The sequence below is a fragment of the Ostrea edulis genome, chromosome 9 (assembly GCF_947568905.1).
Source record: "Ostrea edulis chromosome 9, xbOstEdul1.1, whole genome shotgun sequence".
Taxonomy (NCBI): domain Eukaryota; kingdom Metazoa; phylum Mollusca; class Bivalvia; order Ostreida; family Ostreidae; genus Ostrea; species Ostrea edulis.
The window spans coordinates 1507679-1523748 of record NC_079172.1 but is presented as its reverse complement, the minus strand read 5'-3'; the positions used below and the strand labels follow the sequence as shown (position 1 = coordinate 1523748).

The 16070-nt window shown below is 45.4% G+C and overlaps 2 protein-coding genes across 2 annotated transcripts; one reads left to right on the top strand and one right to left on the bottom strand.

Moving 5' to 3' along the window:
• The first annotated feature begins 10233 nt into the window (after positions 1–10233).
• On the top strand, positions 10234–11637 carry LOC125663390 (uncharacterized protein F54H12.2-like). Its single transcript, XM_056148184.1, has 2 exons — positions 10234–11268; positions 11398–11637. Exons 1-2 carry the CDS (start codon positions 10234–10236, stop codon positions 11635–11637), a joined length of 1275 nt encoding a protein of 424 aa, XP_056004159.1.
• Positions 11638–12364: 727 nt separating this feature from the next.
• LOC130049935 (uncharacterized) lies at positions 12365–14349 on the bottom strand. Its single transcript, XM_056148183.1, has 3 exons — positions 13693–14349; positions 13206–13278; positions 12365–12750 (listed from the first exon to the last, which is right to left on the bottom strand). The coding sequence occupies exons 1-3, from the start codon at positions 14347–14349 to the stop codon at positions 12365–12367; spliced, it is 1116 nt and encodes a 371-aa protein (XP_056004158.1).
• Between the last annotated feature and the right edge of the window lie 1721 nt (positions 14350–16070).

Here is a 16070-nt window from a genome sequence, read left to right as displayed (position 1 = left end):
GGTAGCACGTCTACACAGCCAGAAATCAAACGACCCGGCATGGGAAACGAAATGGTTACGCATGAGAAAAGGGGATTTCAAAACGCTCGACCAGAAACGAGAAGCGATAGCCTTGATGGAACAAGCTGGGTGTGTTATGAACCAGCCGTGTGGGCCGCGTGAATGGGAGCAATTACAGCACGCGCTCGCCCCACAGTATCGATTGAAAATATTTCAATTCAAAACGAATACAACTCGTTTACGACTGGAACCTATTTACAAAGGACCGGGGTACGGGACTTGTTTGAATATCCTGCTGGATAACGAGCATTACGACGCCATTGTGTCTATGACTGGAGTGACGGAAAACGGATACTATTGCGATTATTGCGATGTTGGTTACAGTCACATTGAAGATCATCGGACCGTCTGTCCTCATCGATGCTCATTTTGTTTAGCCGATACCCGCTGTACCCCGGACGGGACTCAGACGAATTGCCCTCATTGTAAGGGATTTTTCAGAAATGCAGCTTGTTACCAGAACCATTTAAAACCCTACAGCAGTAATACAACGACCACGGTCTGCAGTTTAATGGGGCGTTGTAACCAGTGTCAGAAATGGATGTCCAAGAATTTATTAAAACGCCACGCGTGTGGGGGTCAAACCGAATGCCGCATCTGTCACAAAGTCGTCACCATGCCTCATCACTGCTTTGTACAGACGAAACCCAAACCTAAGAAAGAAAAAGAAGAAGAGGAGTTGAAAATATACATTTATTACGATTTCGAATGCAGTCAGGAAAACGGTATTCACATTCCCAATTTATGCGTGGCAGAACGTGTGTGTCAACATTGCGACAGTGTGGATATCGACAAGCCCTGTTCTCATTGTGAAGGATTCGGATCACAACGCCGCTTCCTATTTCAAGGACCCGACACGTTAAAACAGTTTATGGAATGGCTCTTACAGAGCGAGACCGATGAGCAAGGCCATGTGGAACTCAAACACGATGAAGCCACCATCATTGCCCACAATTTCAAAGGATACGATGGGCAGTTTATTTTGAATTACCTGGTGCACACGGCGTGTATCAAACCCACCGTCATCCTGAACGGCAGTAAAATCTTATCCATGCAAGTCTTGGGGTTGAGATTCATCGATTCTTACAACTTTCTACCCTTTGCTCTTGCCAAGATGCCCTCTGCTTTCGGATTAACGGAATTGAAAAAAGGATATTTCCCGCACTTTTTCAACACGACAGAGAACCAGCAGTATGTGGGTCCTTACCCGGCCGCTCATTTCTACAATCCTGACGATATGTCCACCGCCAATCGTGAAGCCTTCTATACTTGGTACCATCAACAAGAGGGCAAAGTCTTTGATTTCCAGAAAGAATTCTTAGCTTACTGCATCTCGGATGTGGATATTTTACGCCGGTGTTGTGCCCATTTCAAGTCCACCCTGTTTGATCTGGTGGAAGTAGACCCCTTTCAAGAATCCATCACGTTTGCCAGCACGGCTAATTTAGCCTACCGACGAGGATTCATGGTTGAAAATACCATCGCCATCATTCCTAATATGGGCTACCGGCCAGCACGACGATATTCAGCTAAAGCTTGCCGATGGCTCGCCTGGCTAGAACATCAACATCACTGCATACGACATGCTAGAAATGGGGGCGAAGTCACGCTTGGACCCTATACAGTAGATGGATATGATGAGGAATCTCGTATCGTGTACGAATTCTATGGCTGTTACTGGCACGGCTGTCCCACCTGTTTCCCGAATCTGTTGACTGACATGCATCCTCATCGTGTTCAGCATACGTATCAAGACCTCTACCTGGACACCTTAAAACGAGCCAGTGCTTTAGAAGACCAAGGCTATACAGTCGTGAGCATATGGGAACACGAGTTTGATCGTCAGACCCAGACCAATTCCGACTTACAGGAATTTTTACAAGGAGTCGATATACAAGATCCTTTGAATCCCCGTGACGCTTTGTACGGAGGCCGGACCAATGCTACACGACTGTATTGTGAGGAGGGTGACATGCGATACGTGGATGTCTGTTCCCTGTACCCGTACGTGTTGAAATACAAGCCATTTCCCGTCCAACATCCCCAAGTCATCACCAGCCATTTCACCGATGTCAGAGACTATTTCGGGCTCATTCGTTGTCGTGTCCTCCCACCCCGAGAGCTGTATCACCCCGTATTACCTTACAAGACCGGGGGTAAATTACTCTTTCCCTTATGCCGCACCTGTGCGGAACAGCGCAACTTAGGATCCGACGAGCGGTGCCAGCACACCGATTCTGAACGCAGTCTCACGGGCACCTGGGTGACCACCGAACTTCACAAAGCATTAGATCTAGGCTATCGTCTCGACCGCATTTACGAAGTTTGGCATTTTGAGAAAACCAGTGACCACTTATTTCGAGCGTATATCAACACCTTTTTGAAAATTAAACAAGAAGCTTCCGGATTCCCCGAGGATTGTCAAACAGCCCAACAGCAGCAACATTACATTGAGGAAATTCAGCAACGAGAAGGCATTGCCATGAATCCGGCAGACATCCAGAAAAATCCGGTCCGAAGAACCATTGCCAAACTCTTTTTAAATTGTTTGTGGGGAAAATTTGCTCAACGATTACAATTACCCAAATCCCTGTATCTCACGGAAGAAGAAGAATTACAACAGAAATTACAAGATGCCACTTTAGAAGTCAAAGGCATCGAACTCTTAGAAAATCGTGAACGCCCCGAATGTGATATGATGCTGATCAATTATCAGGAGAAAGAAGAATTTTTAGAAGACTGTCCCTTTGGAAACGTGGTGCTGGCGTGTTTTACAACAGCTCATGCTCGTTTACATTTGTACGAGACGTTACAGCCTTTGGGAGAGCGTGTCTTATACTTTGACACGGATAGTATCATCTATCAGCACGACGAGACCCAGTTCAATCCGACCATTATCAACAGTTTAGGCGGCTGGACCGATGAATTGGGTGGAGATCGTATCATCAAGTACATGTCGGGCGGGCCCAAAAATTATGCATACGAGACCCAGGGGGGAAAATCTGTCTGCAAAGTCAAAGGATTGACACTCAATTATCGTGCCTCTAGAGTCGTGTCTCTCGATACGTTGGAAAAAATGTTAAAAGGAGAAGAAGAAGAAGTCCATGTCAGTTATCCGCACTTTATTCAACGAACCCGCCAACATGATGTGCGAACCATTCCTCTGGTGAAGAAATACCGCATGGTGTATGATAAACGTCAACGTATTCATAACTATGACACGCTGCCTTACGGGTATTAAAAAGGACATGCTAGAGAAAACCATCAGTCGGCAAAATGACGGACTACGAATCACTACATAACCCGGGTACACCACGTTATGCTCTACTGTCAGATCGAGTAACGTCGTTTGAAAATGCTCCCGAACACTTGCAGAACCTATTACCTACCATTGCAGAAGCGGGATACTTTTACAAAGGGTACGGGGATAACACGTGCTGTTTTTATTGCAACTTTGGACTTCACCATTGGGGAGCTGTCGACAATCCTTGGATACAACATGCTTATTGGTATCCTCACTGTCCTTACCTGAAGTGTAATAAGGGTAAACAATGGGTACGACAAGCCTTCAATGCCTATGCCCGCGCTAAAGACAGTGGTTGCGATTGGGAAGGCTTACCCTTAGACGCGGCAGGGAATCCAATGTGTACCCAGAAATGTCACATTTGTTTAGAACGAGACTTGAGAATTGCTTTTTTACCTTGTGGTCATTTATGTACTTGTGCTATATGTGCTACGGGACTGAAACAATGTCCTATTTGTAGACATGGTGTTGAGCAAGCTGTACGTATTTTTATTTGTTAATAAATATGTATGATCCCATGAACTTGTGTCATTTATCAAGATGTATACCTACGAGACACTTGAGCCTTTTCAGTTGAAACATGAATTTACCATGGTGGTGGCTGGACCCTCTAAATCGGGTAAAACAGAATTTGTGAAGCAACTGGTACAAAATACGCAGTGGATTGCACCGCCTCCCGAAAAGATAGTATGGTGTTATCGAGAATGGCAGTCCGCGTACGAATCCTTACAGGACAAGGTCACTTTTATCCGCAATATACCTCAAGACGATGAGCAGATAGTGGCGGATCTCAGTACGCGTCATCTACTCATTTTTGATGATATGATGGGAGGTAAAGCCATCGAATCGATTGTCGACTGGTTTACGCGCAAAGCGCATCATCGCAATACCAGTGTCATTTATATCACACAAAATCTGTTTGATCGAGCAGTACAACATCGTACCATCAGTCTGAATGCTCACTATCTTGTGCTGTTTAAAAATCCTCGAGATAAATCTCAGATTGGGGTGTTAAGTCGGCAATTACAAATGCCGCATTTACTTCCAGCCTATGAGGACGCCACCCGTGTACCTCACGGGTATTTACTAGTGGACTTGAGTCCTCAGACGTCGGACGATTTAAGATTAAGAAGTCAACTCTTTACCAACTTGGCTGTGCACATGCCCCCGAGAGTATAAATAATGTCACATCATGGGCAGGTGTATCATTCGAAAGACAGTCTTCATCATGGGTAGACCTTCCGCGAAGAGTAAATTAGTCAAAACGTTACGCCGTTTACAACGGGAACGGGATCCCGTTCAACGGAGCCATCTCATTGAATTAGGACGTAGAGCCTTACTCAACTGGTTTGCGATGGGCGCTCGAAATTTATTGCGAGGCGTCTTACCAGGCAATAAAATCACTCAGCGGTTCATTCAATCCCATCGCCAAGACTTGAGTGTCATTGCCGATAAGAAGTCCAATGAAGAAGAGCGTAAAAAAGCCATTTTGAAACGAGGAGGCGCCGGATTCTTAGGAGGGACCATTATCCGTCATTTATTCAAATGGGAAACAGGCCGTAAGCCCCGTGGGGGACAACCCAAGAAAACCAAGAAACCACGGGCTAAGAAAGCTAAAAAATCACCTCAGAGAATTCCTAAACTCATTATTCGCTTACCTAAGAAGACACCTAAGAAGTCCCCTAAGAAATCCCCTAAGAAGACACCTCTCAGGATGAAGAATCCGTTTCCCAATTGGGCTCCAAAGAAAACCCCTCTCATTGTGAAGATGCCGTTTCCCAAGGCCACTCCCCCCAAGGCCACTAAAACGTTAGCCAATCTGAAAGCCGGATTAGCTCAAAAGAAAATGGAACGACCCATGCATGGGCCTATAGGAAGTTCCAGAACCAGTGATACTGCTCTACCGAGTTTTGCTCATACCTTTGGAAGCATGAAATTTCAACCCTTAACCACCTCAACACCGGTTCAGGTGCAAAAGAAATATAAATGTAAATTTTGCCCTCTGGTCTTCAATGCGAGAGAGAACCGCAATCGTCACGAAGAGACCGTCCATCACAAGCGTTTTGATCCTAAACATCCGAGTGCCGTTGTCCTGGACTAGGTATAAAAAGGAGGGGTAAGGTGCCCCACCCTTCATTACCATGGCTCATACGAAGAAGTGTGAATGTCGATTACGACCTCATTTACCGCTCTTGCAGACGTTAGCGGCTCCTCACTATTCCAGCAAATTAAAGACAGAGGTGTTGAAACATTGTTCCAATGACTGCATTTTAAAGATTTGTGAGATTGTGTACAATCTATTAAAAGGGGTGATTCCTCTCAATCCTACTCAGAAGCGACAACTGGGTCGAAAGAAACACATCTTAAGACGCTTAGTCCGGACTCAACCCGTGAAAAAACGACGAGGTATACTCATCCACCAAAAAGGATTGGGTTCGTTTGTGTGTGGCAAGATTTGTAAGAAATAATGAGTCGAAAAATGGTATTGGTACCGGAAGCGATGCTCAACGAATTAAAAGGCAAATTACCTAAACCTCCCGAATTTACCTCGACTATTGGTTTACGCAGTGATTTGGACGAGATTGAACATCGAGATGATTTAACCGAGAAAGAAAAAGTGGGGTTGTACGGTCATCAACTTCATCGCTATCGTCAATATTTACAACAAGCTCGACATCCCACCCCAGCGACTCTATCCTCCCCAACCAGTGCAGCCAGTGCCGCCTCAACACCCACAGCCGCCTCAGCATCCGATGACTTGGAGGAACAGATTATCAAAAGCGTCAATAAACCGGGTCGAAAGAAAGCAGGTTTATTACTCGATCATCTCAAGAAATCCAAAGTGGTGACTTGGAATAAAGAAGGAGAAATCAGCTATAGAGGACGCAGGGTTCCCGATTCCAATATTGTGGATTTAATGACCGAAGCCCAACGACAAAGACCCTTAAGACATCGTGATCCCCCCGCGGGATTAGAGGAATTTGCTCAAGCGTTAAAAGAGACTCATGCTCCCAAAGGATATGTGAACAATCGGGATGTTATAAAAGCCATGGACAAACCAGGGAAAATCAGTACGCCTAGACCTCTAGAGGAAGAGGAGAGCGGATTTCAAGAAATCTCTGGTTTTGACCAATCGTTCTATGAAACTCCCAGACGAATGATGACCCCTAAAAATATCTGGGAGGCCAGTAAAAAGACATCACGTGAAATTGGAAAATGGTTAAATCTACCATGAAAGCAGAACAGATCTTACAGCGACTGTATTACGATCCCAAGACAGGGTATGGGGGAGTCCAGGCGTTGTATCGTCAAGTGCGTCAATTAGGACACAAGATTACCCTGTCTCAAATTCGAGAATGGGTGAAAGCTCAAGATACCTATACCTTGCATAAACCGATACGGAGGAAATTCAAGCGACGACAAACACGAGTGACGGATATGGATGAACAATGGCAATTAGATTTAGCCGATGTCTCCAGCTTGAAACAAGACAATAATGGGTATACGTTTTTATTATGTGCCATTGACGTGCTGTCTAAATATGCCTGGGTCGTGCCTTTAAAACAGAAAACGGGGAAAGAAATGATACGAGGCTTACGACGGATTTTTCGAGAGGGACGTCGCCCCGTGCGCATTCAGTCCGATCAAGGAAAAGAATTTACCAATAAAGAATTTCGTCAAGCCTTCAAATCCATTCATTTCTTTACGACCCGTAATGCCGAAACCAAAGCCAGTATTGTGGAACGTTTTCAACGCACGCTGAAAGCACGCATGTGGCGGTATTTTACACGTCATAAAACACGACGGTATGTCGATGTCTTGGGGGATCTGGTGTATGGTTACAATCATACCTATCATCGCAGTATCCGGCGAGCTCCTGCTCAAGTCAATGCCAAGAATGTCTTGACCGTATGGAAAACCTTGTATGGAAAACAGAGTGCCGATACCACGAGTCGCTTGCAAGTGGGGGATCGTGTACGCATTAGTAAAGCCAAACGTACGTTTGAAAAAGGATATTTACCGAATTGGACCAAAGAACTGTTTACCATCTCTAGAAAAGTGCCAGGACGAAACGTCTATCGTATTCAAGATGATCACGGGGAAGAATTAGAAGGAACGTTTTACGAGAAGGAATTACAACAAGTGATTAAAGACGATGATGTCTATGAAGTGGAAGAAATCTTAGGGTATAAAAAGCGGCGTGTGGGAAAAAAAGTCATTTCAGAAGTCAAAGTGCGTTGGAAAGGATATCCTCCCAGTTTTGATTCATGGATTCCGCAAGCGGATCTCATTCGGCCATGACCAACCAGTGGACTTTCTTGGGTGAAAAAGTCCCTCGAGCAGAAATTGTGTATTTTGCACAATTATTCCTGTGTTTAACCATCATTATCATTATATATTAAACGGCATGGTTTGCGGATAAGCAGATGTGTTTGATGCATTGTAAACAACACAAAACGTCCACACATCCTGTGTACTTGTACAAACGTATACTGATACCTCACGGATGGTCAGCCTTTATCATGAAGACCAAGTATCAAGAGTTTCGCTGGAAAGTCAAAGCCTTCTGGGGATTGATGGGACGACAAGACGAATCCGATTGGACCTTAAATGAGAGTCCTTGGTTTGACCATTCCGAGGACTGTCTCCGACATTTCAAAGACATGATCAATGAAGGTTATGATGTAGCCGATTGCTGGGGAACCCGACACTATCTGGTGATGCGACGACGCTTAGTCCCGAGACGAACACTAGAGTTGGAAGACTCGGATGCGTTGATGTGGGGTGGTGGTGGCCGCGATCAAGAAGAATGAATTGAATGTATTGTCATGTTGTATGTTGTTTCAAATAAAAAATTGTGAAAAAACAAAACGGTGTTGTGTATAAATAGAGAAGGAAACAGAGACAGGGGCTCATTTAAGACATCATGGCTGGAGGAGAAGGGTTTTACATGACTCTGTTGAGTGATGGGTCGATGGAATCGTTTCCGACGAATACGACGGCTCAATTTAAAACGTTATTGCCACACACCATGGACTTAACGGATGGAGCATGGGAAGTCGGATTGACCGAAATGATGTACTCGGCCAACTTACAAAACGTATCGGCTAGCGAGGCTTATGTGGACGTTCTCATTCCAGATCCGTATACGAAACATGTCCAAGATCCCAACACTTATAAATGGGAAAGATTTAAGACAGAGAATATGGGTAAAGTCACGATGGCCAGGTGCGAGGTGGTGGTCCCCTGGGATCTGACACCATGGTCCCATCTCTTTGCGGGAGGGGATAGTTTATTTCCCTTCGATATCATTCGCATTCACTTCCGACCCGGAGCTTATACACAACCTTTGGCGTTAATCAATGAAATCAACGCAGCCTTAAGGAGAACCCTGTGGAAAGTATGGAGCGAGTTAGGGAATCCTAACGACGAGGGGAACAACCAGATCTTAGTGTATCACCCCGAGTACGATCGTGTCGAGTATCAGTTTAATGGGAAAGCACTGAGAACCACCCCCATGTGCATTCGTTTCCCTACGCCCTTAGCGTACAAGCTAGGTCTGGATAGTGACAAAATGATCCTGGGCGATGAAACCATGACGAAATGGATCAACGTGAATTACTTGGGGAACACGACCATGGATGTCTACGACAATCTGAAAGCCATGTATGTGTATTGTGACATTGTGGATCCTCAAGTGGTGGGCACCAACAAATTGAAATTATTGAGAGTCGTCCCCTGTACGGGTCAATACGACGATCGACAACAAGCCCGTTGGGAACCGATTCGAGCCGAATATTTGAAACTGAGTAAGAAATATTTCGATACCATTGAGGTACACATCATGAATTCTTTAGGGCGTCCTATGGGGTTTTTAAATGGGCGCTCCTTAGTCAAACTTCATTTCCGCAAAGTGTATTGAAAGATGAAGTACCATCGAGGAGTCAGACGCCAGAAAGGACACGGAATCTGGTTTCTCATTCCGTGGATTGCCAATGCCATTGTGGGTCAAGCGGGGCAAGGAAAGAAGAGAAAGAGACGGCGTAAAAAGTATAAAAAGCGGGTGTAACCCCTAACGAAGTTCATTTACATCAAGATGCACTACCATAAAGGTTTAATACGGCAGCAGGGTCACGGGCTTGGAGCCCTGTTAGGAATAGCCAGCAAAGTGGCGGGTCCCCTGATCAGCGGATTATTAGGTGGAGCCCCCGCACAACAGCAACAACAACAACAACGTCCTGTCTATCAAGAGAGATATTATGATTACGACCGCCCTTATCGCTCTTATCAGAGGAGACGACGTAGAAGCCATCCAACAGAAGAATATGATCCAGAATCTGAAAAGCAGAAGGGAAAAGGATTTTTCACCGATTTACTCAAATCGGGGGCTAAAAGTGCCTTAAAGGCTGCTGCTAAAACAGGGATGGATGTGTTAGATAATAAACGATCACTCAAAGACGCTCTCAAGACACACGGTGCCCAAGCCCTGAAAGAGACAGCAGGGTATGCCCGTAGGCGAAGATCTCGAAAAGCCCCATCCAAACGAGGAAGAAAAGCACGCACAGGAATACTCAGGAAGCCTGGAACCACGACCCTCAAAAGAAAACAGGTGGGAAAACAGGTGGGAATACAGGAAGGAAAAGGATTTGTTAAAAGAAAACAACGTATCTTAGCTCGGGGAGGGCCTCATAAGAGACCTAGGAAGCAACCTAGGAAGCGATCTAGGAAGGGAGGTAGGAAGCTAGTGAAAAGGGGTAAGCCAAAACGCTCTCTGGATATTTTCGACTGAGAACCCTATAAAAAGGGAGTGAGAAGGAGACCAGAACACATTTGATGCCAGTTCACGCTGAGTAACACATCGTTCCAATATGATGCACCGAGAATCTTGCGCTTGTGGCACCAGCAGTTTAGAACTGTTTAAAGTGCCCCCGACCAACGTCACTTTAGAAGATTCGAAATGGATGGAATATTACCCCATTTCCAGTACCCTCAACTCGGATACGGCTCCGATTGAATTTGAAATCAAAGGACAAGGAGATGAATATCTGGATTTATCCCAAACTTATCTCCAGATGGTCTGTAAATTCACGAAAGCCAATGGAACGAATCTCGCAGGAGGCCATTCGACCTCCACCCCCGTGAATAACATTCTCCATTCCTTGTTCAGTGAAATCGATGTCAGTCTCAATGGAAAAGTCATTACCCCGGGGACGGATACTTATCCCTACAAAGCGTATCTGGAGAAATTGTTGTCTTATGCACCCAAGACTCTGGAAACCCAGATGAGAGCCTGTAGCTTGTGGGAAAAAGATACGGCAGGACATATGGATGAGGTCAAATTAGAAGCTCTGGCTCAAACTCCTGTGGAATTTCCAGTAGTGTCTAACAAAATCAGCATCGCGGCCGTCATCCCGACTCCCGAGTATCCGGATGATTCCAAGAATGTAGGGTTGAGAAAACGTCACGAGAAGATTACAGACAGTAAGGAGATCGTGTTGATGGATCGATTACATCTGGATTTGTTTGAGCAAGAGAAATGTCTCCCTAATGGCTTGGATGTCCGTCTCCGATTCAATCGCGCTCGACCCCAGTTCTACATGATGACCGCTGCCGGGAGTAGTGGGAAAGTGGCCATTCAAAGTATGATCTTGTGGGTGAGGAAAGTCAAACCTGTGCCGAGTATCATTAATCTCATCAATCAGCAACTGAGTACTCAAACGGCGAAATATCCATTGAGACGAGTGGAAGTGAAAACCTTCACCATTCCTAGTGGGACCCAATCTAAAATCACCGATCATCTGTTTCAAGGACAGATGCCTAAACTGATCGTGTTGGGTTTTGTGGACAATGCGGCTTTTAATGGGGATAATACCAGAAACCCCTTTCATTTCCAAAATGAGAGAGTCAAGAAATTAGAAATCAGTATCAATGGAGAAATGATGGAAACCCGACCTTTGGAACCTAATTTCACCGACGATCAGTACCTGAGATCGTATTTGAGTCTGTACAAAGGCTTGGGAAAATTAGGCCAGGACTGGGCTCCGGACATTACCCTGGAAGAGTATAAAAACGGTTACACCCTCTGGTGTGTGGATTTCACGAAAGATCAAGAAGCCCAGACGGATAAATTTCATCTCATACAGACGGGGAACTTGAGAGTGGAAGTGCAATTTGCCGCCAACGTAGCCAGGACCTTAAACTGTGTGGTGTATGCCGTGTTCGACAATCTGCTAGAAATCAACAAACAACGAGAAGTCAGCATCGATTACTAAGAGAGAGATGGATACTCAGCAATTGAGAGATGTTTTACAACGAGATTTAGGACCGGCGTTTGCCGGTGTGTATCCTCGAGATGTCATACCTGAGCTGTTACCTCATCACAAAGCCATCGTGGTGAATACAGACCCTCACGATCGCCCTGGAGCGCATTGGGTCTGTTTGTATTTGAGTAGTCCTACCGTCGAATATTTTGATTCTTACGGATTACCCCCCAGCCATAAAGACATCCAAGACTTTATTCAACGCCACGGAGAGACTTGGATTCATAACACCCATTGTTATCAAGATTTGAATACGGATGTCTGTGGACAATACTGTGTGTATTTTTTACATCAACGCCATCGCCATAGAAGCACCGTACGAGAATGGTTACTTCCCTGGAAAGGCACGGCCTTACAACGCGATCGTTTTGTGGCGGATTGGTTTAAAGAGACCTTCCGTAAACCGAGAACCCATCAAGGACAAACTTGTCAATGTCAAAGACTGAATGTATTGTAAACTATGTTATTGTTATTGTTCATAGTTGGAGTTTAATAAAACGTTGGAAAAATTTTTTTTTCTTGTCATTGTAATCAACCATGTCTTTTCAAAAAGAATGGGTAGCCCTGAAAAGGGCTGTTTTCTTTCTCTCTCTCTGTTCTTGGTCTTTTCTCTTCTTCTTCTTCTCTCTTCTCCTTCTCTTCTTCTCTTCTCCTTCTCTTCTTTTCTTCTCGGTCCCCCTCACTGTCTGTTCTTCTTCTTTCTTCTCTTCTTTTTCTGCTCCTCCGGGGGTTGCTCGTGGTCAAACACAAAAACGGGCAACCAGCCGTGTTTAAAAAACAATCTCCCCGGAGGCCGCTGTACCACTTCTAACTCTGCGTCCCAGTTTTCCTCTGGCGGGGGCAGATCCTGGCTCATGGGCGGTGGGGGAAGAGCCTCCCGTGAGGCCGGCGGGGCAATCTCTTGCTCCCAATCCTCCTCCCATTTGATACAATAATCATTCACCGTAGGGTCTGGTCCTACTCTGCGACTCATGGTTCTGGTTCCTTTAAAAAACCGGAATGCCCGATTTTTGACGTTGCGCTCGTTTAAAAAGGCGAGAGCGCGGACGTCCTCGAAAACATCCCCTACCTCAGATGGTTGACGTCATGTTGATGACTCATCAAAAAACACTATATAAATAGGTCACTTGTTACCATTTTTTCTCAATCATGTCGTTTGAACGGTACGCGGATGATGAGAAAGATGTACTAGTGTGTGGGTATTGCCGAGGACCTTGGAGCACTTGTGGCTGTTTTCATTATAAAAAAGAAAACATCCTGGCCAAACAGAAGTGGATAGAGAGATTGGCAGAGCTGACGTATTATCCCTTTGTCTATAAATGTTGTGGTCACACTAGAGAACCCTGGCTAGAGTGTAAGTGTCCGCAGCATTGTACCATCACCCCTGAAGAAGAAATAGCGCATAAGGACTGTACCTGTGAGATCTGTCAGGAGTTTAGAGAGCGCTGGACTCAGAGAAAGTTTGATCCCCGGGTGTTTCAACATTGTCCTTACAGTCAAGAACCCTGGTCAACGTGTACCTGTGAGACCTGTCAACCAGCATGTCGGTGACGGATCTACGAGGAGATGTATTATCTCTACCCTGGGTGGATGCTATTGTACAACAATGTTTAACGGTGAAACCTCATGGATTAGCCGGAGGCAATTGGACTCATTATAGACGATGGATTTGTGACTTTGCTTATCAGTATCATAAACATGTTTACATTGTCAAGAAAATGTAACTTTATTATAGCTTTATTCTAGCTATTACTTGTGTTAATAAAAACTTTTTAAAAACAAACTTGTGTGTTTCTTGATTTTTGCCATAAAAAGTGTCTTTTCAAAAAAGTTGGTGGCCCTGAAAAGGGCCGTTTGGTCCTAAGGACCGACTTTTCATTCCCTGCTTCCGGTAAACCGGCATAACGGGCACCGTCCCCGGGTGTGTCGCCGCTCCTGTAACTCTTCCACGCACGAGCAGCAAGCTGGGCGCTGCCCACATCCCCTGCACGTGATACCAGAGTGTACCCTGTCTTGCCAGCAGACAGGACACTTAAACCAGATGGGAACCGCCCTATCTGCCCAGCCAGGGACAGTCATAGGGTGGTTCCTCGGGGGATGAGTTGCCACCGGTGCGTGGGTTGGTCTCGGTGGCGGAGTCCTCCCTGCAAACCGGATGGTAGGTGGTGGGGGTCTTGCAGGGGCTGCTGGTCTCGGTGGTGATGACGTAGCTGCCACCAGCAGCGACGGACTCTGGGCTGGACTGGGAGGTGGTGCGGGGGACGGTGACCTCGGTGAATACTCCACCGGTGACGCTGGTGAGTCGCTCATCGGCACCGGGCTGTATTCCACTGGTGCCGATGGGATCGCTGGTGGTGGTGTTGTAGGCGTCGCCGGGGAGTAAGGTGGTGGTGGTGAGGGTGGCTGTGGGGCCCGTCGGCGCGGTCTCGTGGCCGTGGAGATTCGAGCGGTGCGGCGGCGGGGTGCCCTCCCTTCATACTCGGCCCGCACCCGGCAGATGATCTCACGGACCCCACTCTGGTCGAAAGGGGAGAAGGTGCTCAGGTCGTTCTCAGAACGCACAACCCAATTCTCCCCTACCCGTTCCTCAGCCACCACTACCAGCCGGTACCGAAAGCCAGGCAAGGTCTGGAAATTGTAGAGCGGGTCTCTTCTTGTAGCCATTCTTCTTTCTTCTTTCTTCTTTAAAATCCTTCAAAAATCTTCTATAACTGTGCTGGATCACCAGTGAAGCGAACTGGCGAGTGCGCCGGTATATATCAGGAAAGCGCGGACCTCCTCGAAAACATCCCTCGCTTCGGAGACGAAGCCAAGATGGTGGCCGTCAAAATGGCGGATTTGTGCTTTCGAGTAGAGAGTTTTTTCTCATTGTCTTTTTCTAGACATTCGATATCTGTGCAAGGTAGATTTAATCTGATAGATTCTGAGACGGCGAATGCGTTAAACTTATTTTTATTTTGCTACGTCGCATAGTTTTCAAAGAAACAGAGGTTAAAGAGGTCGAGTCGAGGTTCAATGTTTCTTCACCGCCTCTTTAAAAATTTATTTCTCGACCATGTACATCCCTAAAAACATCTCATAAGGTCTATTCGATAGAAAACACCTTAATTGATTCGATTTTCACTCTACCTTTAGGATTTTCTGGATTCCTCAACAAATAAACCCTTCTCTGAGAGACTCAACCAAACACAGCTTTCGTGTAAACAATTTTATTCATGTCACATATTTCAAATACATAACTCCCACACACAACACCAATTCACATGTCTTTTTAAAATAGGTTCCAACATTTTTTCCATTTCTCGAATCCTGCGTTGAAATCGATAGCGATCAGCGGCTACAGTCATCCAGATACTTGTCCGGTCTTCTTCGGGTAACAGATACACTTCATTATGATCCAGATTAAAAGTCACACATTTTCTTGTATTTTGTTGTACATGTGATGAAGATACCGTCCTCGAAGGGTCTCGATCACCCCACTGATGTGCGGCTTTGTTCTCTTTAATTCCTCGGCTACTAAATGAATCAACACTAATGCCTCGGTGTTGATACGGTTCTCGATCAAATGTCTGCATATCCACCAATATTCGTCTAAAGTGATTGGAAATAATACCGCACGAAGACAGGATTTCAATTTTTGAAAATCTGGCAAGTTTTCTATTTCCTCAATACACTGTAGGACAAATGTTTTTTCGATGTTATCCCTAGCACTCATGATTTCATCAATGAAATGAATTAAGTTCTTCACACTTTATGTATACTTCTCGAAGCCAGTCCTTGGTGATACTTTCAATCTCGGCGGTTTTTTCAGGCATGCGTTTCTTGAATTCCTCCCCCGCGACATAAATTAACATCAATCCCGCATCGTTATAGAGATTGATGTACACATGGTTCCGTAGATCTGTATATTCGTCCAGAGTCATTGGAAACACCCCCGCTATCAGATAATTTTTAACCGCTTGAAACACCGTATCGTCTTGCATTTTCTCCACCCATTCTAATGCATGGTTATGCGCTTTTTCTGCGATGTTGTCACTGCTGGCCATCCTCCAGGAATAAAGGAAAAGAAAACGGTTAGGTTTTTTTATACACCTTTTCCAACCAGTGATCGGTAATCGCTACAATCGCCCCAGTCTTCTCAGGTTCCCGTCGTCTAAATTCTTGGTCCATGGTATAAATCATGATCAATCCAGACTCTCTGTTCAGGTTGTCGGCTATATGCTTGCAAACGCTGGAATATTCATATAAGGTCATAGGAAATTCCCAAAAGATCAACAACTTCATGGCGAATTTATATCTCAACGGGTGTTTTTCTTTCCAGTCCTTGATACACTGTAATGCAGCGCTACGAGCGTTGTTCACCGATTCTTTGTAGTCCTCGAAAT